This window comes from Drosophila pseudoobscura, chromosome 2 (genome assembly GCF_009870125.1).
Source record: "Drosophila pseudoobscura strain MV-25-SWS-2005 chromosome 2, UCI_Dpse_MV25, whole genome shotgun sequence".
Lineage (NCBI taxonomy): Eukaryota > Metazoa > Arthropoda > Insecta > Diptera > Drosophilidae > Drosophila > Drosophila pseudoobscura.
The window spans coordinates 21,258,216-21,280,147 of NC_046679.1; the positions used below are offsets into that span (position 1 = coordinate 21,258,216).

Here is a 21,932-nt window from a genome sequence, read left to right on the forward strand (position 1 = left end):
ATATTTATGTATGTGTGTGTGTGTTTGCTAATGGAGTTACGTACGCAACGACATTTATTTTCCATTCGATTCGATTGTATTTTCAGTTCCGATTCCGTTTGGTCTGCCATCTGAGCCCCTGTCCCCCACATGATGGCTAATTGCAAATGCACTTAGCACCTACATACATATGTATGTATGTACGAGTACAGAGGCAGATACGAATACAGAACACACACAATCAGATATATGCTCATTTGCATTTAGTACTTGGCTTGGCTCTCGCAATGCCTTGTGCAACATGGCCTACAACATTCGACTCTGATTGAACAACTTTGCTTGGCTCCAGAGCTCTACCCAGACAGAAATGGCAATCAAATGGCTCATGTGTTTCCACTGAAAGCCAATCCAATACCCAGCCAAGGTTATGCTTCCACTTTGTTTGCATTTCCTGCTTGCGAATAACTAAACGAAATTTAGCGAAGACTCTCCAACAATCGTTGCTCAAAGTTTTTCTTTTTCCTTTCTTTTTTGTTTTGCCATCCATTTTTTGATTTAGTTCAGGGTAAACTTTCGAGTTTTGTTTGGATTTCGAATGCAGGGGGAGGCGTACTGCTATATTTTTTTTTGAAGCAAAATAAATATTTAAGAAAACATTAAGAAAAGTTCTTTTACCTAAGAAAAGGGAACAGAACTCTGGACCAGTGCAATGTTTCTGCGTGACAGTCTATAAGGAGGCATCAATTTTACATAATAGAGATTTAAGAGAGCTGGATAAATCTAAAAATCTTACTATAATCTACCAAAAAATATATACTACAGTACTATTATTTATTTTTTGGTGTGCGTCTCATTAAGATCTCAAGTGTTTTGCGGCTTTTGTGGTTGTGGTTGTGGCTTGCAACCGAAATAAATTGCCCCAGCATTACCGCATTAATCGTGCCGTGCACTTGTGCTCCTTTCCGCCGGGACTAACTGCCAACATATGTAAATTTATGACTCACTTTTTGCTGTCCTACAAACTAAGTTAGCTAAATGGCTTTTGTTGGGATGAAGTGGCCATCAAACCATTTAAAAAGGACCTGCTGGAGCTTCTCTGAGATGTAATCTCAAAGGAACTCAAATTTTTGAAACAATGCAATTCCAAGGAGAATGATTTATGAGCCCAAGTAATGTTAAGTGATGCGTATCTTTTCACAAATGCACTTTAAAGTTGCACTCGTTTTCTTTTTAGTTTCTTTTAAAGTTCAACTAACGAGAAAAATATAGTAATTTTAGAGGCAAGTCACATTTTAATTGTTGTTGCAGGCTGCTGATGCAGCTGTTTTTTTTTTTGTATGGCCCCTGAAAGCTGCTGAGGCGCCTTGCTCCGGACGTGTGCCAAGGAAGGAATCAGCCTGAAATGGCAGCTAAGAGCGGAATAGACGGCGACGTTGTTTGCATGGCAATGAGTAAAGCAGCCAAACGTTTTTGTTTTTTTATTTTTCACTAAGTGAAGATGCTTTAAAGAAGGTATTGAGATCATATTGTTTGACATTATGACATCAGTCACAGTTTGTGAGGGAAATTTTAAGTATATGATAATTGAAAGAAGCCAGGAAAATCCACTGAAAAAGTCCCTATTTTTCACATAGAACATATCTTTTATCCCCACATTATTTCAAGGAGAATCCCTGAGTAATTCCTTTCGAAATCTTTTGCAACAATTAATTTTTAAATACCATAAGTAAAAACTGAGAATCAAATAAATATTGTGCGAAATTGCATCAGAAAAAATCTCCCTCTTGCCGCCTTTATCCCATTGTGTCCACACATCCACCGATCATTTATCAAAATCGCAGCTTTTCCTTGTCAAAGTTGGATCCAATCAAGGAATTGCTTGGGGGATGCGGATGCCACATGCAGCGAATTATTCATTATTTTTCTTGTATTCTGGATTCTGCATCCAGCATTTTGTATTTGCAATTTGTATTGTTCTATAAATCCATCAATCATTACATTACACTTGGGCACTTTAATTTCCACTTGGTTTCGTGACAACTTAAGTTTCTCCACACTTTCACTTAATTCCACTTTTCCGCTGCTTTTCCGCCTTGGCTGTTGTTCACTTAACGGTTTATCACCGGCTTCTGGCGCCATTTCAACGGCGGAACAGGAACCCGAGTGAGTAGGGTCCTCGTTTCGATATCGATATCGATATGCAACCGGCATTTTTGGCACGCCACACAGCTGTGGCAAGCTGCACGTGGCATCGTCATAAAGCTCTTGCCAGTGGGCTGGTCCTAGCGGCGTGTGGAGTGGGTTTGTTTATGTTTTAGCTTGTGCCGAGAGATGGTAGAAAAGTTTTGAGGCGCACACAATGCTTTATTTCAAAGAATCAAAGGATTGCTGTGTTCCGATTGAACAGACTTTGCTTGCAGTAAGACATTCTATAACTAAATATTTAATACCAGACAAACATACCTGAGAAAAGCTGCTGAACAATGTCTAAATCAGATGAAAACCTGATTTTAATTTTATATAAATTTCCCATTTATGCTTATATTAAACTAGCAAGTATACGCAATGGTAGCCACTTCCTGTAGGCCTTTCAAAGCTTGCAAAAAGGAAGAATATTTTTTGGTGGAGTTTCTCGCTGCACTCGCATTGGTTGCGGTCTCGGCTAAGCCGATTCGTTGGTGAAACTTTTAACATAATTATGTTAGCGCCCCTAACACTAACATTACAGATGTCTGAGGATAACATAGAAACTCTCTGTTGTTTTTTACTCACTTGAATGTTTATTGCCAATTTCCCGGCGCATTTCCTCAGTGCGATTTTTCAAATTGGGCTCTAGTGGAAACTGTGCGAATGTCATGTTCTCGTTGCGCATCTGCTTGCCCAGGGATTTCATCATGAGGAAACAGGTGTGCATCCCAGCCACACTCCGCTGGCCATCGCGTTCGTAGTAGAAGATGGAATGGGACCAGTTGTGGCTGTAAAAAGGTGTGAAATTAAACAGAAAATGAGTCACCGGCAGCTTTAAAGGATGAATGTATATGCGAGTATGTCTATTGATATCCTTGTTAGTTTTGGAACTTACCGCTTCATCACATTTATAGTCAACTCAGAGATGGTCTCAAAGCTGACCATTCCAGTACGCAGTAGCATATAGAACTCGTCGTTGCAATCGGTTTTCTTCTGCTCAAAGTCATAAGTAGATCCCCCCACAGAGATCAGAGGTGTTCCCTGACTGTTAAAATATTTGGTAATTCGGCTGACAGCAGCTGCAAAGGATCAACGGTTCAGATTAGCCAAAGCTCAAATTAAGATTCAGATGCTGTCTCACCCAAGGAGTAGTCACAAACGGGGCCAAAGATCACCTGTGCACACTGTTTGATGATCCCATCCATGGCCTTGATCACGCCCAGCGAGGCATCGCACTTGGTGTCGTGGGCCAGCCACTCAAAGTCAATGTGCGGGGGAATCAGTGCCTTGGAGCGTATCTGCTGCTCGGCCACCTTTAAAATGGGCAGCACTCGCGGCAAGGAGGCCTGGTACATGTTGTCATCCGGCAGCAGGACCAAAGCGCGAATAGTGCAATTTTTCCCACTGGCATCACAAATGGATTCACAGTCACGGGCCGGCTCAACCCGGCACTCGGCCTGACAACTATCCAGGTTGAGGCAGAGGCAGAGCAGACCCAGGAGTAGGATGAGCTGGAGCCTCCCCATTGGGATATTGTTTGCTCCTATCATGGGAAGGACTGTGGCGGGGACTCCAATCAAATCAAATGATTTGCAACTCTGCTGCTCGTCCGCTGTGTCATGTTGTAATCCGCATTGCCTATGAGCCGCCTTGATTTGGCTCATTTGCATATCCCTTTCTCGCTTTCTGTTAGTTTGCACTGGAATTGTGGTTTCCTTCTACAGTTTCTCATTCAACTTCACTCAGTCTGTCAATCCTTCTCTCTGCTTGCTGGAGGACTCTTGTGACAGCCGGCGGCTAATTAAGTTGCTTTGATTGTGCGCATAATTGAACTGAAGTTTTGCCGCCGCATGTTGCTCCTCTCTGGGGCTTCAGAATTTGTGGGATGTTGAGGGTGCTACTGCTGCGGCTCCTGTTGGTGTGAATGAAGTCATTGAAGTCATTAACAGTGGCGCCTCCTCTGCGGGGATATATACATAAATCATTAAAGTTTTAATAGGTTGCCCTCGAGGCAAGAGTGCGCTATAATGGATGTTGGCCTGGCGTATACCGAAAACTAGTTTAAAGGGGAACTTTTGATGATATTATGAGATGTTGATTATTATTTATGGGGGACGGGGGGTCTTTAGACACAGAGGAAATAATCGGAAGCATAAGGAGAATTTTCCGATTAGAACAAAAAATTTCCAAACAGTACTTGTCTTTTCCTTAATGGAATACATAAATGAATAGCCGCGTTTTACTTTTTTTCACTAATTTCTAATCATTTGAACTTTCTTCAACAGTTAATTCCGTAATTAAATATCATAAAATCCACCCATTAGCAATGCCTGGAAGATCCCCAGTCATAAAAATCAATGTCTTTGCCCATCATAAATATCTTTATTCCCCATTGCAGCTGTCACATTCTTGAGTAAACAAAACAGTTGATTGATAGCAAAGACATAACAATCTTTATCTTCCATTGAAGTGCAGTTTGTGACTCCCGAGAGTCACGAAGTAAGGAAATTTGTCCGGCATACCCATATACATATGTGCATATATACAAGTTGGTAATATATGATCCCAATACCCCATAAACTGTTCACTTTGGCCTTTAACAACACGATTTCGGGTTCAATGAGTTGGGGGTTGCGGGTGTTTTATGAATTGATTCCCCTGCTGATTCATCGCTTCTGATGTCCATAATTATTTGCTCGATTTCGATTGAAGTTGCTGCATCTGATAATGGACACGGGGTCTTGTGCTATTGTTTATGCCAATTTCCATGGAATTGTTTTGTGGACATTGCATGTGTGTCCCCCGATAAGGCTGCCATCAAGGGAATGTGTCGAATGGTAACGCATTCATGGAAATCTCATACAAATTGGCCCACTCGACTGGCTTAAACTTCGAAGCGTCACAGCAATCTATTGTTTAGTGAAACGTCATGAAGGTAGGAAACATCTAACCGAAAAAAAAAACAACAGAACCATCCGGCAGCAGCAGAAACAACAAAAACGTGTCAAATGGTAGCGAACATGCTGCCAGATCTAGTTTGTGGTTCAGGCGATGCCTAATCTTATCTAACGAAAAGCAGTAAACTTATGATTGCTGTGTATCGTCAAGAGTGGTTTCACTTAGTCATGCGGTACCCAGAGTCAGTTCTAAGAGTATCTCTGACCCCTTGAATGATCTAATTTGATTAGTTGATCGAATGGACTTTGAAATGGAACACACATTTGAAGTGATACAGGTAAAACGTTTAATTATAGGATTACCCCCTAATTTTTGATTGAATATTTAAAATAAATAAACAAAAAGGAAGGATCACATGAACTTTATTAAGTATTTACATAAATAGGAATAATATTCATTGATTTTCGTAAAGTTTATTCAGAAAGAAGAGTATTCAACAGGTACTAGTCAGAAACAGGCATGATCAGGACTACAAAATAATCAAAAATGGAAAAAAGTATCCAAAGTTCGGTCTGATACCATTCCCTTTTCTTTAATAACATCCACTATGGAGTCCGGGTCATAGTTTTGGGCACCACCAGCCAGTATTTCCCTTTGGGGCCAGCACAGGGCACTTTATCTGCTGTCCAACTGTCCACAGAAATCGCCGTGGGCCTGAACGAACTTGAGATTGCGTATACGCAGCCTGTTGCGGAAAACCCCAAGCACAAATTCGAGAGTACTGGCTGTTGTTGATGATGATGATGATGGAACGGGGAACCCTGCGTATCTCTGAGCAAACACCAAGAAACTGCTGTATAACATTTCTTTTGGTGGGGGGCAATCGGAACTGTCAGCAATTAATAAGAATTCATCACCAAACCCGCTGACACTCGACACGAACTGTGACAATGCAGAAAATGGTGAAATATTAATGATGTACAAAAAAACAAAAAAAACACTCTGGGTCATGTGCCTACTGCCGCCGACTGCCTGCCAGTAACCTGCCGATATCAGCAGGTGGCAGGAAGAAGAGAACTAATTTCATTTTGCGAAAACCAGAAGCACAAGCAGAAGCAGAACATCAATCATACTGGAGGCACACACTATTTGCATTGATAGAAGCACAGAAATAGAACTGGCAGTACTATGAGTAGAAAACAAATACTCGTATTCCACAGTGGCATTCAAGGTGCCGACGCGACGAGAGTGTGAAAATCAAAATAATTTTTTAGCAAATTGGCATGGACATCATCGAGGCATTTCAGCCGGCTCTTATCAGTTTCAGGCTCATTCTTCGGCCGAACGTCAGTTTATTTTTAAGCCCTGAGCACTCTTAGCCCCCTAAATGATTATGATCGCCTGAGAGACCGACGGCCGAACGACTGACAGAGCCCTGAAATCACAGAAATCGCAGAAATCGCAAAAATCGCCGAGCTGTGCGAATCAATCATGTTTGGCGGCATTGCTGAACATGTTGGCACTCACTCAGAGCACCTCTGATTGGCCCCGGACCCGGAGCCTGACCATAAGCCCATCGAGCATGCTAAGCCCCAGCACTCAGACACACATGGACGCAGTCGTCGGCGATTCACGGCTGTACTAGAGTATTACAATGTTCGGTTTTTGGTCGTGTTTTTATCAGGCACTCAACTTGTAAAACAAACACAATAAAATCTATGAGATTTAGGGAGTTGTCTGTCAGGGGAATTCCACGGTTTTGCATGTCGAATACATCGCTTGTCTGGAATTATATCAAATGAACCCCCAAAAATATAATTCCTATCACTGAACCAAAAAACCTTGTTGACCAAGAAATTGTATCATAATCCTCATAAAGAGGTTCATGAACCATAGTATCGCTCCTCTTTCCCAGTTTTCTAATCAACGCCATTTCTATTTATAACTGTTGTTACCCAATCCCAATGCCAATAAGTTTTATAACATTATTTATATAAAAACTCAAGTAGAACAATCTATTAGATGTCCGACACTTCAAACCATAAAAAGCACTCCAGCCCAGCAAATGCAATATCAATCAATTTATCGACTATATTTTTAATGAAGAGAATAGAACCTTTTGGGATCGAAGAGTCAAAAGACAAACCGTCTACGATTAGGCCTTTTGCAGTCTATTTATAGAAAATTGTTTATTTTGAATGTGCAATCAACCGCCGGACTCCCGACCGCCTGCCCTGTGCCTCGATAAGATTACGGAAAACTTGGCAATATACAGATATATACGATATATACGGGGAGTGGGGAAGCCATATGGGAGATATCTGTTACCAAGTTTCCAAGCCAAAATTATAATATCTTTGAACTCCAATGTCGGGTGCCTGTAACCAGGCGAGTTAATTTTGGTTTATGAATCGGTTTTAGATCTCTTCGATTTGCATGAAACTTAAATATCCATTTGTCATGTGCTGGAATTTACTCGTACTCTTATTAATTATGAATTTTAAATGCCTGCATAATTTCATTTAAATTTAGACAGCCATGAAAAACCGCAATGGTAAAAGTAAGCACTTAATGCCTGTCACACGTGTTCGTTCTACTGTCTAGACAACGGGGGAAAAGCAAAGTTTAAACTTTATCCTTCATCAGGTCATAGCCAAGGGATTTTTGTGCCTTTAGTACTGGGTAAACAGCCTCTGAGGTTACCCCCAGAGAACATGCGGTGTCATTTATGGCACGCCTGTTAAATTCCACGGAACATGGCCAGCAGCAGGCGTCCAACGAACCTTAATTAAGTCCCCCACTTAAACGGATTTAATTAATTTTTGTTCTGTTAAAGTGCCAGAAAAGAAATGGGGGAATATGAAATAAAGCGATTACAAGGATTTATGTGAAACCATTTAATTGAAATGTGTGAAAACGTTCTACAATTGGAAAAGGAGAAAGAAAAAGACTGTGGAGTTTTTCATAATGTGAAGGCCTTCCTCTCAGGATCCTAGAAAAACTACAATTTAAAATCCACTTATGCATTTAATCTCTACATAATCTTCTGTTGAAAGGAAGTTTGCACATTTTTTCCGCGCGTGAACAAATCCCAAACTAGATTTAATTAAACACAAAAAAAGACGGAAACAAATCCACAAAAAGACCAGACATTTTATGACCTTGCTGTTTTATGGCTTGTTTTCCTCTCTCGCTGGAATATTGTACCGCTCTCGTGGCTAACTCAATTGACTTGGAAAAGTTTTCTTTTTGCACCCACATATCGTCGAAAACAGTTTGAAAAGTTAGTCCACAGCAGCAACCCATTAACTGGGCGACCAAGCCACAAGGCAGGAACAAAAACTATAATCTCTAAAATATCACCAGCTTAAAGCAGCTCAAACTGAAAGTTTATTTTATTTTGCTGGGCCAACCCTTTTCTACAGAACTTGCTCATATTTGTTTGGGTATTGGTTTACCAATTGATTAATTTGTATATTTATACAATCACGTGGCTCTAGGCATGTCCGGCACAAGGGTGTGACCACTGGTCAGGCTCTTTCGCAAAATTATGTATACGCAGTGTGGCCTTTGGCCTGGCATATGCTGCATACTTCAGTGCGTCGTCAACGGATGTCACTTTCACTTAAAAGTGGTTGGCAAATAGAGCTTAAACTTTATGCTAAGCATGGCTAAAGAAGTCAAAGACCAAGCGGAAGTCTGTTCGAAGCAGCCACAAAAATGTCCACTGAAAATGGAATTCGATAATTGACAACAGGAAAATTAAATTCTGGTCGTGCAATGGTCACAATATCAATCGGACGAAATTAATGTAGTGCAGACTTTATTTTCTGATTTTAATTTTAAATGGGAAAAGGTCATGACAATTTTTATATTAAATAATGCACTTGAAGAAGTTATAGAAGGGATTTAAAAAGAATTGTGGCATGGACATGACTTTAGATTTAAAAGAGACTTTCTTAGGGGCATCCTAGGTTGTTGCATTATCCATTATAATATATATAAAATGATATATTTTCCCTAGTGCCAAGCCCTTCTGTTGACCTTTATTGCCCTGTGGAAAGAAATCTAATTTGATGCTGGCATACGAGTACTTTTATCCGCACATAAATCCTTAGCCAGCTAGCATAAAAAGAAAGCGCTTCAATGATTTATGCAAATTCAATGAAAACACAACGCGGCGTATGAGTAATATGCGTGCCAGCCACAAAGTCAAGAGCGGGTTGTAGCGGTATTTTACAATTCCGGCAAGAGTCTAGAGTACGTAACCTAGTCTATTCCCTCACCTATAGTGAAATTTGCATTTCGCTATATATTTAATTTTACCAACATAGTTGCCAATATTTTCCCTAGGGCAAAATGTTATTTTGCAATCATTTACTTTTATCCCAGACGGATGCAGGGAGGGCGAGGGCTGCTGAAAGTCGATTGAAAGTGTGAGAGAGTGAATTTACATAAAATGCGGCATAGGGGCGTGTCTAAGGTTGAGCAAGAGTATCCTGTCAATGACATGCCAACCATGGAATGTTTTCAGACCAGAAATAGAGATGGATGAGAGAAGTATCTTACCTGCGCCTTTGTCTGCCAAAATATTTAAACCTTTGACAGATATCAATGCAAATTGCTTGAACAGTTTTTCCCTCGAGCAAATGTTATATTTTTTGCTGAACTATTTGTGTTCTAAAAGTCTCCTTTTAGCAGACTTACTTGTATTTAGAGGTTGCTTGGATGTTTCACTATTTAAAATGTATGTTGCTTGAAGTTTATTGGGTAATATTAAGTTTTACTTTATTTACTTTTTTGGATTATACTTTTATTTTAGAAATATCTTCTTACAACTATTTCATTCTTTTATGGGAAATATTTTTCCTCTTGTTTTCCTTCAGAACTTTTGGCATTCACTTTCCATATTTATGGCTTTTCAGAATTTGACAGCGGCAAACAAATTTTTCTTTCTTTTGTTTAAACAAAACCGCACTACAACAGCAGTTGCACGATTTCAGAGTCAAAAGAATATATATTTTCACGCAATCGGCGGCATTAAAAAACGTACAAAATAAATCGCGCGCGATTTATTCGCATCGAATAAGAATTTCTTTTGTCGCCCCGCTTCAGTGCGTGCCCGTTGTCGAAATTGAACTGAAATTCGCGGTCGCTTGGGTAAACTTTGTTCACTTTGTTATTTTTCCGCTCTTCATTATTGGCCAAACTATTGAAAAGCTCGGCCGGAGACCTTTTTGTGGAACATTTCACCAATGCAGCACGCACACAAAGATACAGATACAGATACAACAACTCAACAATGCTCCATGTTAACTGATAAGAAAGCCTGCTGATAACAGCTGACCTTAACAGTGGGTTGACTGTTAGGCCACTTCTGGGTCTGTTAACTGCAGCTGATGTCAGATGCCTGATAGGTGGGGGCTATAGTGTGGGCCAAGCAACGCCCCCAATTAACGCTCTAACAATGTCTCTAAAGGTGTGAAAATAATAGATAGTGTGGGTATAAAAAAAGAGTCTATAAAGCATGAGGAATGGTGTATATAAAAGAAAAGACAGTGTAAAGAAAACAAAGAGTCTACTTTCTAGTTAAGGATAGAGTAATTTGTTCCTAAATGAGATTTATATTGTCCTATGGCGAAAACCCTTTGCCTAGATCCAACCCATTATTCTAGTTTCTAGCTTGGACCTGTTCTTGGTCCTTTGTTCTTGCTTGTAATTTTCCACCACTTGACGCTTTTCATCTCACTTTTTTTTTTGTACCCATTACTCGTTGAACACTAGGGTACAATCAGTTTGTGTGAAGGATGTGCTAGAAGGATGTGTTTCTGGTATCTCACACATGGTTCATTAGGGAATAGCATCTTATATCCATGACTGCTCTTAGCAAATAGACTTATCTGATGCTCTCTCTTCCTTAGACTAGGGTATCCTATTGTAGGGTATACTTAAGCGCAATGTACCACAATAGCACTCAAACATATTTTCACTTGCTAATGCTTCTGTTGGACGCACACCGCGTACACGCAATGTCATTATGGCCTCATCGCTCATGCGGCACAGCATTGTGTGCCAGAGCACGCATGTTGGCTGAAAACGGTTCCTGGTCCGTTCTCTGGCTGCCTCCCACCCCCACTCTATGATCCTCTGGGAGTGTAGAATGCACAAAAATGAATGGCATTTTAAGCAGCGGCAGCCGCGGCCGTTTCAACGATGCTCGCAATTGTTGTTTGCCCAACAGGAAACTTTTTGCGTTCTCATAAGTGGGTGGGCATTGTGGGTAGTGGGCGGCGGGTTGCGGGGAGGAAACAGGAAATGGTTTTCAAGTGCGCTTAAATGCTTTTCCTGTTGTCCTCCTTATGACTGAATGAGCAATTATTGTATAATTGTAATTTTATGTGCATTTTTTTACAAAAGGAGAAGAAAATGAGGAATGAAATGTAGCTGAGGATAGGGATTGGATATCAAATGAAGGCTGATGTTAAATTCTTTGCATAATCTGATTATGATTCGGAGCTTCCTTAATTTTGACAAGTTGTACGTTGTTCATACGTTTATTTAATTATAATATCTCTTGTGATCAAGCGCTTAAGGCTGACTGAATGGGTTAAAGCTTTACAGAGCAATGTGAGTGAGTGTTTTGAGGGTATTCGTGAGTGTTTTCGTGTGTGTGTGTGTGTGATTCTACGCAGACATATATATATAAGTATTGAAAGTGTATTTGGTTGTGGACATTCGCAATCATGAATACAAAATGAGAATAACTAACAATTATCATTTACTTATAACTACATAAGCTGTGCATGCGTGTGTTTTTGTGTGTGTGTGTGTGTGTGTGTGGCAGGTGCCGCGTGCCACCATCTGTTGCAACCACTGTCATCGTCGTCGTCGTCGTCGTCTACTGGGCGGCATTGCCATCATCATCGATCGCCTTGAAGATAATGCCATAGATATGATCCACGAGCTTGGCCCACGTGGCCGCTTGGCTCTCGTCCAGACTGCAGGCTGCGGTAAGCACTTCCAGAATCACGCCTTTCAGTTGCTAAAATAAAGAGAAAGGCTTTTAAGGATCGTAAATACGAATACAGTGACATGTAGGTCTTTTACATTGTACGATTCCTTGGATATGGTACGGGGTATATGACTGACGGCTATCTTGGTCCAGATCTCTTCCAGCTTCTCCACATCCCCCTCCTCACCCAGGACCCGGATGGAATCGTCAAAGACGCGTATGATTCGGCCAGCATGTGCGCGAAAACGAGAATTTCCCTATAAATGAGACAAAAATATTACTATCTTGAGGCAGTACCATCCTGGGGGGTATCAAAACTTACACTTAGATCCTCCAGTGGCACATCGCGGAAGGAGAACTTCTCCAAGTTGGACGGAAAACGGGTGAAGAACTCCTGCAGTATCGCTGCACCCGAATCTGTGGGTGTTGCCACGGGTATCTCCCAGGTCTTTTTAATCACTTGCACCTCATCGCTGTTCATGTTTCTGCTCCGTTTTGCTCAGTGCACGTGGGCTCTTTCTAACTATCTCTCTATACCTCTCTCTTTCAGGTGATTGCCTCTCTCTTTTGTTGGCTCTTAAGCTGAAAATTGAGTGAGAGAAAAATATAATAAAATCAATTACCATCATCTCTCTTAGCATCTCTCTCGCTTTCTCTCAAACATGAAATCAAAACAACAAACAGTGACTTATATAAATATGTGCACAGCACGTGCTAAAAGTCAATGCCTTCGCCATGTCACGGCAACAACAGCAACATCACGGGCATCAGCATCATTATTTCCCAGCACAAATTAACGTCTGTCAGTCTGAAGCAGAAGCCCAGTCCCAAGCTCAGCCCCAACCCCCTACAACGCCTCTGCCTAAAACCCCCTTTCAGCTTCCAACAACAACCACATCATCATCATCATCAAAGAAGAGGATTAGAGATGACAACGTGAGTTGGGCCCATGATTAAAAGAGATTGTTTATGCGATAGGAGGGGATTCTATGCCAGGGATAGGATTCCGATTCAGATTCAATAGTCAAAATGGATAGTATTTCAGACAAAAAATAAAGAAATAAAACAGAAATCAATCTTAAGTTTCCACAAGTATATAAGCTCTTAAAACCATCCTCCCTTTTCTATAGGAAACCCCACTTAAATATCGTTTTATGTAATGCTCGTCACATCTCTAATTACCTTTTGGCAAAGGCATGGTCTCTGCTCTCGAGTTCATTAGCTGACCCCCTACTAGTTCCCTTCCCTGCCCTGGCCTGCCGCTACCGTGCCGTGCCCCAGTCTGCCCTCAGCTGACCTCCCCTGCCTGCCACTGCCCCTGCCACTTGGCTGTGTGGCACCCATCACCGTGGATACTTTGTGGCTGGCACTCGTTTACAAAAAATTATCATACCCCTTTCGCTGTGCCCCCCACTCGAGTGAGATGTGTGAGAGGTGAGAGTGGGAAGGGTATGACAGTGGGAGTGAAATTCTCGATGCGGAAAACGGAAATGTAAACCGCAAGAGAGCAAAGAAATGCGAGCAAATATGCGACCAGGCGGGCGGTCGGTCACTCCCATTAGATATGATTATTGAGTGAAATTATTTAGAAAAGAAAATATTTTTCGAAAATCCGTACCGTATTTTGGCAAATGCAAATGACACAGAAGGCAAAACAAATCTGGATTCCCACTCATTTCCATGCAAATCGCAAATCAATCTAGGAGAAAGGCATAAATATTTATGAGAAGCGGAGCGCACAGGAAAATTCACATTTAACAAACGGAATTTTGATGAATAATAAATAGAGATGAGTTTTCCCTCACTCTCGTGTTGTTATTGTTGTTCTTGCTGCTGTTGTTGTGGTTCCATGGCTTAGCTTTTCCGCTTTTCTTTAATGACAGAAACACTTAGAGTAGTATCCTGAAGGCATGTCAGGCGGGCCGAGGAAAGTTGTTTTAAAAAGTAAACTGAAAAGTTTATTAAAAATTTACAAACTGAAGGAGGGACATAGGGAGGGATAGATAGACCACAAGAGGGGGAGAGTCGGCGAAGGGAAAAGCTAGAGAAAGAGAGGGGAAAATTGAGAGAGAAGAGTATAATAAACAGGCAGAAAAGAACAGGAAAATGGACTCAAGTGCAACCGCAGCAGGTGGCCGACATCGTATTGTTGCTTGGAAAAGCCAACAAGGGGGGGGGGGGGGGGGGGGGGGGGGGGGGTTTGAGGGTGGAAATGTAGGAGAAGAGTGGGCTTGAGGAGCTGATGGTGCAAAGATGGCAGTGGAGGTGCAGGTGGAGGCAAAAAGATAGTACTATAAAAAATTGTGCCATCTCTCAGAGTAACCTTGTCTACAAGACCCCCTTTGGGGCACAAATACACACTCACACACTCATACTCTTACAGAGAGATGACTGCGTATGTGAGAGGGGCACATATGTCTTTCAGTGTGTGTGTGTTTTGTAATATCCTTCATGCCCAAATGGCCTGTGGCTTTTGCGGTTGTACTAGCTCTGAAGGGGCAGGCAGGCAGGGGCAGGAGGCCTGTAAGTGTAAGTGTATAAGTGCTGGCCACTCTCTCTTCCCCCACTCTCTCTCTATCGCTTTCGCTGTGTGTGTGTGTGTGTGTGTCGGCTGCAGTCAAGAGTGAAAAAAGGCAGCAACAAATCAAGCGTTGCCTTCTGTATCTGTGTGTGTGTGTGTGTGTGCGTGTATGCAGAGGTATGTGTGTGTAAGGACATTGAGCGCTTAATTAAATTAAGGCAAACTTGATGGACAGCTACTAGACAGACAGCCCGAGTGGGGTTGGCTGGCAGGCAGTTGAGGCAGGTGTAGAGAGATGTTGTGGCAGTTGTAGAAGGGGGTGTGGCTGAAGAAGCTGAAGGGGGGATGGGGGCACAGGTAGGTACAGGTGTTGCTAAAGTGCGGCTCTAGCCTTGTGTATTGGAATGTAGCTGTGTGTGTGTCTGTCTGCCTGTGTGATGCTGCCACTCAAGTGTCGCCATGGATTTGGTTGCAATTCCCTCACTACTACTGCCTCTGGCTGCCTCTCTCTCTCTCTATTCATCTGGGTATTTATTTTATTTTACTTTCAAAAAACAACATTCTGTCGGTTGCCAAGTCCCTGCATGAGTTCGACCTGAGAGCCATTGAAATATGACATCCTCGGGCATCGAATATTTTCAACAAAATATTTCTAGAAAACAACTCGGAAACAAGTTGAACAAAATTTAGTTGGAAATTTAAAACTTTGATGGGGGAAAGAGCCCAAGGGGAGGCAGGATACCCCAGAGGCGTGCCCAGGTAATCGTCGATATTGGATATTTTAAATACTGGCGAATAAACACCCGCATGATATGTTTACTGATTTAAGCGGTGTTGATATTTGCTTAAACAATAAACATTTCCCCTTTTCCGGCAAGCATCCTTTGCCTGTGGAACCCGCGGAGACTTTCACTCTTATTGAAACAGATTTATGCGTAAATTAAGTCAACTTTCATAAAACAAACATTCATTTAAATAAATAAACGCATGCATTTAAAAAGGCTTTTAAATTCCGCTTAAAGCAAAAAGCTGAGTGCTCGACCCTTGCCCATACACAGCTGTACACACACACACACACATACACAGTAGGACAGCCATATGCTCATCACAGACATTAAGGATAATGACTACCTCAACAACAGCAACAACAATAGAAACAGCAACAACAACGACGGTAATACCAACAATAAAAATCTGCTGCTTTTGTTAGAGACGACACTTGTTCGCAAGGACATCACAGAAATCCATAAATTTAAAGACCGCTTTTGTGCAGGTTATAAAAAACCTGTGAGTCGATCATACATATGTTATATATTTAATTTAACTTTAAATATTTTTTAAAATTTGATTGAAGAGAAGAATTTGTAACGATCGTTTGCTTTAATATGAGTATGATGAGATATGGTTTTCCATTTTACTGTCTTCCACTAAATGAAGAGCAGATCTTGACTAAATTGTCCAAAAAGTTTATACGATCACAGATATTGAAAGGAGAAGAGTTCTGCGAGAGAGTTTAATATTCCGACCAAAACGATAATACCTCCAAAGCAACAAAACCTCTATACGAATAATAAAGTATAGGTCGCGCAATGAACGACTATCATCAGCTGTTTGGCCTGTTGAGCGCTCTGGATTCTAAAGATTATTTACAGTTGGTTCTGTGGTCTTCCTTTTATTCACCCAATTCTTTCATAATTCCACAATCGCAATCCACTATCGTTTTCTAGCGTTTGCTCTTTCTCTTGTCTTCTTGTTTGTGCAGTTGCAGCTTTGGCTTTATTTGTTTATAATTTTTGTTTTTATTTGCAAAACTTGATTGGCTTTTTGTTGTGCCGTTTTCCGTGATTATTCCCGTGTCCGTTCCCGTTTATTCTGGCTCCGACCGAATAGCGGAAAGCGGATTGCCGATAGCGGATACCGGAGAGAGAGGACCGCACGATTTGCTTTCAAAAAGAATACTGAGCGCGGGCTCCCCGTGTATTACTGCTCTCTGCCGGCACCAGTGCACGTTTTAGTGCGCGCCAAAACTGTACTGAGCGAAAGCTGGCCCCAAGAGAGCCGCACAGAGAGAGAGCAGCTACAGTGGCGTGGTTGCAGGGGGATCTAAGGTGTGCGACACCTGGCCAAACAATTTGTATACCGTGCAGGCACAACATTTACTTATTGGGACCGTCCCTATATGGCAGGGTATTTAATGGCACGTGCCTAAGCGGACTAAAAGTGGAGGGTATGCCCACCACCCGCACAAAACGGAGTCAAGGGCCACCTGTGGACAGCAGAGCAGGCCAACGTTGGCTTTGGTTAAGTACGCTCTCAAAAGCTTAGTCTAGTGGAAGAGCGAAAGCTTTGCTAATCGTTGATGGGTAGGGCTTTGTAGGGTTCGGTTTGCAACGGTTTTTTGAAATAAAGACTTGAAGCATAACCGAAATGGGATAAAAAACTACAAAATTATAAAAAAGGTTTACGTTAAATATCGAGGTTTCTATACGATACATGTCTCCGAATGCCTACACACTCAAAAACCCACCTATTTCTCTCTCCTTTTCACAGGAAATCCAACATTTCTATACAATCTAATGAAAGATCGATATTTTTCGTTCTTCCTTATTGTTTAATGTATCAAAACACGTTTATTTCCTTTGTACTTGCCGAGTTATGATCCCAGCTTTTATAGTAATTAAAAATGTTAATCAAACTAAACTTCGGTTCCAATCGCAAAGAAATCGATGGGGAGCTACGTTTCGCAGCTAGAACCGACTCTCTACATTTATATTCGATACTCAGTTAGTACATTGAACGACAAAGAGTGTGTGAGAGAAAGGGAGACAAAAAATGAGTTAGCCACTGCAAATAGATTCGTTCCTTATGGCTATTGGTTGTGGCTTATGGCTGTGGTTTTGTTGAGCTCGTATTTTTAAAATTGTGGATCTCACGTAAACGCTTCCTTCTGGACTTTACAGACATATAATATACCCCTATACTCTTTTTGAGTATCGGGTATAAACACCTGTGCTAACCAAAATAAACCTGTTTATTAACATTTTCACAAATACTCGACTGCACCGTCGTGTTCCTAATCAAAAAATGTGTATTTTAGACATTCCCAATGCATTATCAGCAAAGCAGAGACCCCAATGGCTTATTGATAGTACGGGTACTTAGCAAACAAACAAACAAACAATCTAAACTGATAGGCATATGTAAAAGACAAACAATATGTATAGAAAATCGCACTAAATTCCTTGCAATATGTCACGCCACGCAAAGATTGTTTGCTGTATGCAAATAAAAGTCTGGACAATTGCGAATTGTAAACATTTCAATTGGAAAATATTTACATTAATCATGGATACTCGTACGATGGACACTTCAATTCAATTCAAAGTCCGTTTACACTCACACAAGCTATACTATGGAGCCCCAGAAACAACTGCACACGACGCCGTTAAAATTCAAACTGAACAAAATTTCTGACCTACCGAGACTTTATAAAAGATTTTTCGAATAGACAACAGCAGCAACAACCAAATAAAAGCCAGCAGCGAAGACGATGCCCGAAGTCGTAATCTTCGTTTGCTTTCAAGCAGCCGAAACATTTCGATGGGTAGGTGATAGCGTGTTAGAGATAGGTGGGGGGGTCGTGTTTTGTGCCTGGTGATAGGAAAGTTCATCGTGTTGTTTTTCTATTTCTCAAGATAGGGTCAATATTGCACGAGAGTATTCGTTTATTCTAAACAAACATGCTTAATATTCCAATCAATTGAAAACAGAAGTTCGCGTAATATATTCTTTACAGGCATTTAATGTCATGAAATAAACCTAGAAATCGATAAAAGAAATATTAATTACAATCCAATTGAGATTTCATCTACAAAAAAATCTTAGAACTAACATTTAAGGTGATAAAATTGTATTTAATAAATTAATTACCCATATTTCTTTATCGATATTTATTTTATATTTATAAACAGCAGCATGATTGCCTAACCAGATATGGTGTTATTTATAGACTATATTCTAGAAATTCTACAATTCATTATGGAATATCACGTTGATTTGAGCTGCGCTTGGTGGTGAAATATAAAAGTTTTAATCTAAAATCTCAAATATAATTTGTCACTTTGAAAGTATTTCGAAATCTGTGGTTTGGTGATAAGCCAAAATTAATTGCAGATTATGTTTGTATTTGGTTTAAATTTCTAATCAGCTAGATACACTAACACTAGAGCAAACAATTTTGCAAATATTAAACCTGGTAATAAATAGCTGGTATTTCTCTATAACATATGGTCCCCACTTTGTCCGCAATGTTTCAGGTGAAAAAAAAAATATACTCAGATCAATTAGCAAAATTCCAAAAATATCTTCACTTAGGTACTCGTGTCTCTCATTACTATATCGTGTTATATTTTCACTTTTAATTGAGGTGCTACCTTCTGTTGATAATGAATATTTTGCATGTTGAGTGGAGTGTTTACTTTATGAAAATATCGTTTGCAAATAAAAGAATTTGTATGAATAATTAGTTCCACATTATTTTTATTGCGTAATTATACCGCGTTTTGAATCGAATTTAAGTTTTGAATTTTTCTTATCACGTCAGAGCTTCCTGTTCGGGTCTGTCTCTGAGACAGACAATTGTTTAGAACCCAATTCGGGTGTAATTATAATGCAGTCGAGACGGCAATACAAATGACATGACACTCACATACGAAAATTTGTCCAAACAAACAAATTGCTAATTTCGTGAACAAATTGTTTGTTTAATTCCCCGCAGTACACTGTGTGCGATTCCAGTCACGTTGACTTTGCTGCGGAATTATTTATGCGTTTAGGCAGAATTTTTTAACCGGAGAACAATAGTATATTCTGGCCATCTGTTATTCCTAGAGCTCATTATTTGTTGTAACTCCAAACAAACGAATATTTGCACACATGAAGAGAAGCAGCGGCAATTCGAAAACAACAAAATGCAAACAGGTGAGAATGCTTTAAGAGCGGATACGACTATGGGACACCCTGTGTACACATTTACTTTTAGTTCACTGCATAGAAAAGTGGCATAAAGAGAGCATAAAATTGGATACAAATAAATTTTCTAACAAATAATCATAATTCATATTTATGTATTTTACGTATCTCTACCCAAAACAAATATACCTCTGCTCTGCCAGGAGTACCGTGTACAAAAACAACAGATGATCCCCCAGAGAGCGCAAAAAAAGAGCACAAAAGAGTGTGAGAGAGTTATCCAATTCTCATGTGTGTGTGAAAGGGAGAGGGGTAACATATTCAGCCATATAGCAGGGCAGATCTCCGCTGGAGCAAAGCCCCAGTGGAGCTCTCAGTGGCGTTTTGACAGTTGCCACAGCCAGTAGCTCGGTCGGAAGTGACCAGATATAATAAGATCACATAGAAACGATAGAGAGACAGAGAAGGAATACAAAGAAAGAGCGGACACAAACAAAGACGGAAAAAACAAACTTTTAATTAATTATAATCAGATAATAATGGATGCTGTGCAGCAGAATACGAATACAAACAACAACAGCAACATCGACAGCGATAAATGCCAGAAGCTAAAGAGATTTGTGATCGTGGGCCTGCTCATCACCATTGGGATCTTGAGTTGGCATTTCTATGGTGAGTCTCTCTTGGATGACTCTCTTTGGTCTTAAGAGTAATTTTGTATGCCTCTCTTAGAGTACTTCCAAAGCAAACCGCTGCCCAAGGCACCCGATGACGTCTTGGCCCTGTCCAAGTCTCTCTATGCGGAGGAGACTGTCGTCAGTCCATATCTCTATAAAGTGAATCTTCAGGGAAAGACCACATCTGGAGCCCGTGATGATAAGGCGCCAAAGAAGTGAGTAATTGAAAGGAACTTTCGCTTGATCTAACTGTTCCTTCCCCATAGTCTCTTTGAGCTCCATCAGGATCTGTTGGCCAGAGATGCCAATTCTACGACAGCTTTACTCCTGCGCCTCTTTGACAACTACGAGCTGGATGTGGCAGCGGCCGAGCATACCACAGCCGAACATGAAGCGGAACAGCATGATTTTCTCAGGGCTGTGATGAATACGCGAGTGATGAAGCTAACGATGAGATTTTTGGTGCACAAAGGTGAGCTGGAAGAGTGCTTACTTGAATACTCTTACATGAATACGGTCTCTAGATATTGTCACAAGCGATTATGATGATCAGCTGCGTCTCCTGCAGGAGCTATGGTTCACCCCTTACTCCCGGGGACGTGGCATTGTGGGCAGCTCTAGTTTCGAGCACGTCTTCATGGCCGAACTACGAGATCAGAAGGTGCTGGGCCTCCACAATTGGATCTACTTTGCCGATCAAGAGCAGCGTGGAAATATCGACTACAAGGGCTGGCTCAGCCACTTGGAAATGGGAAAGGTAAGTCCCAGCCTAGGAACTCCCATCGAATAATGATACTGATTCCATCTCGAACTTGCAGCCCAATCAAATCTCCCTGAGTCTGCGTAACACCTTCTATGGCATACAGAAGCCAGTAACCGGCTTCTTTGTTGGCACCTCTCCCGAGCTGGAGATGAGTCTGTACACCGCCTGCTTTCTGGCCACCCCAGAGAAGGACCCATGTCACATTCAGTTGGGACATGCCCGAGTCTCGATTGTCTCGCACTCGTGGAACTGGAATGGCAAGCGACTGATAGCCACCGCCTATCCCGACAATCTGCCCTAGAACCGGCCCACACCCAGAGCCGTCCTTAAGTCAATTAAATTAGTTAAATTCGTGTCTCAGCGCCGCTACCTCATAACTCACATACCTACAAAAGCATCTAAGATCCAATGTCAAAGTCAAGTTCATTTTATTATCGCACTTTATGAGTGCCGCGGCGTGGGGGCGGGGATCCAAGAACTTCTCATGACTGTCATTGCCAATTGCCAAACATGTCAGTCAGGCACTGTCAGGCTGTCCATTCGTCAGAAGGTGGCCTTGAAAAGGGCAATATAATGATGGCCAGCACGCCAAAGCGAGCTTTACGGAGGTGTCTAAGACTATTGAATGTTAAATAATATTAATAATAGTCCAGAAACTTATACTTCTTGCTTTATACAAAAGGGAATTACCAAATCCTAAAGCTCCCAACGATCCTAAAGATAAACTAACCAAACTACAAGTCTTAGGATGTATAAATCTTCAACTTCCTTCAACATTTAAACACCATTTTAATCTATACTTCGGTGCCATTGTATACTTCTCATAAAAATTCTACATTCATCCATATTTCCGATATATCTCCAAGTGTATTTAATGATTCGACCTTCCAATGAAAGCCATTCTGACTTGTCTTAACCTTTCAG

At 41.1% G+C, this 21,932-nt stretch overlaps 3 protein-coding genes across 6 annotated transcripts; 1 reads left to right on the forward strand and 2 right to left on the reverse strand.

Annotated features, from left to right (window-relative positions):
• Positions 1-2,743: 2,743 nt before the first annotated feature.
• LOC4802324 (atrial natriuretic peptide receptor 3) lies at positions 2,744-9,707 on the reverse strand. The gene is made up of 4 exons (XM_001359227.4): positions 9,634-9,707; positions 3,308-4,126; positions 3,062-3,245; positions 2,744-2,954 (listed from the first exon to the last, which is right to left on the reverse strand). Exons 2-4 carry the CDS (start codon positions 3,834-3,836, stop codon positions 2,744-2,746), a joined length of 924 nt encoding a protein of 307 aa, XP_001359264.4. The 5' UTR covers positions 3,837-4,126; positions 9,634-9,707.
• A 2,052-nt stretch (positions 9,708-11,759) lies between these two features.
• glob1 (globin 1) lies at positions 11,760-18,091 on the reverse strand. Of its 4 annotated transcripts, none has more exons than XM_001359228.5 (4): positions 17,998-18,091; positions 12,399-12,658; positions 12,172-12,333; positions 11,760-12,106 (listed from the first exon to the last, which is right to left on the reverse strand). In XM_001359228.5, the coding sequence occupies exons 2-4, from the start codon at positions 12,555-12,557 to the stop codon at positions 11,963-11,965; spliced, it is 465 nt and encodes a 154-aa protein (XP_001359265.2). In that variant the 5' UTR covers positions 12,558-12,658; positions 17,998-18,091; the 3' UTR covers positions 11,760-11,962. The 4 variants fall into 4 exon arrangements, with proteins under 4 accessions (XP_001359265.2, XP_033237955.1, XP_033237952.1 ...); XM_033382064.1 differs by lacking the exon at positions 17,998-18,091 and adding an exon at positions 16,278-16,576; XM_033382061.1 differs by lacking the exon at positions 17,998-18,091 and adding an exon at positions 16,248-16,576.
• Positions 18,092-19,925: 1,834 nt separating this feature from the next.
• EndoU (Endoribonuclease U-specific) lies at positions 19,926-21,866 on the forward strand. Its single transcript, XM_002137671.3, has 5 exons — positions 19,926-20,240; positions 20,301-20,460; positions 20,512-20,717; positions 20,770-21,002; positions 21,064-21,866. Exons 1-5 carry the CDS (start codon positions 20,108-20,110, stop codon positions 21,307-21,309), a joined length of 978 nt encoding a protein of 325 aa, XP_002137707.1. The 5' UTR covers positions 19,926-20,107; the 3' UTR covers positions 21,310-21,866.
• Positions 21,867-21,932: the final 66 nt, after the last annotated feature.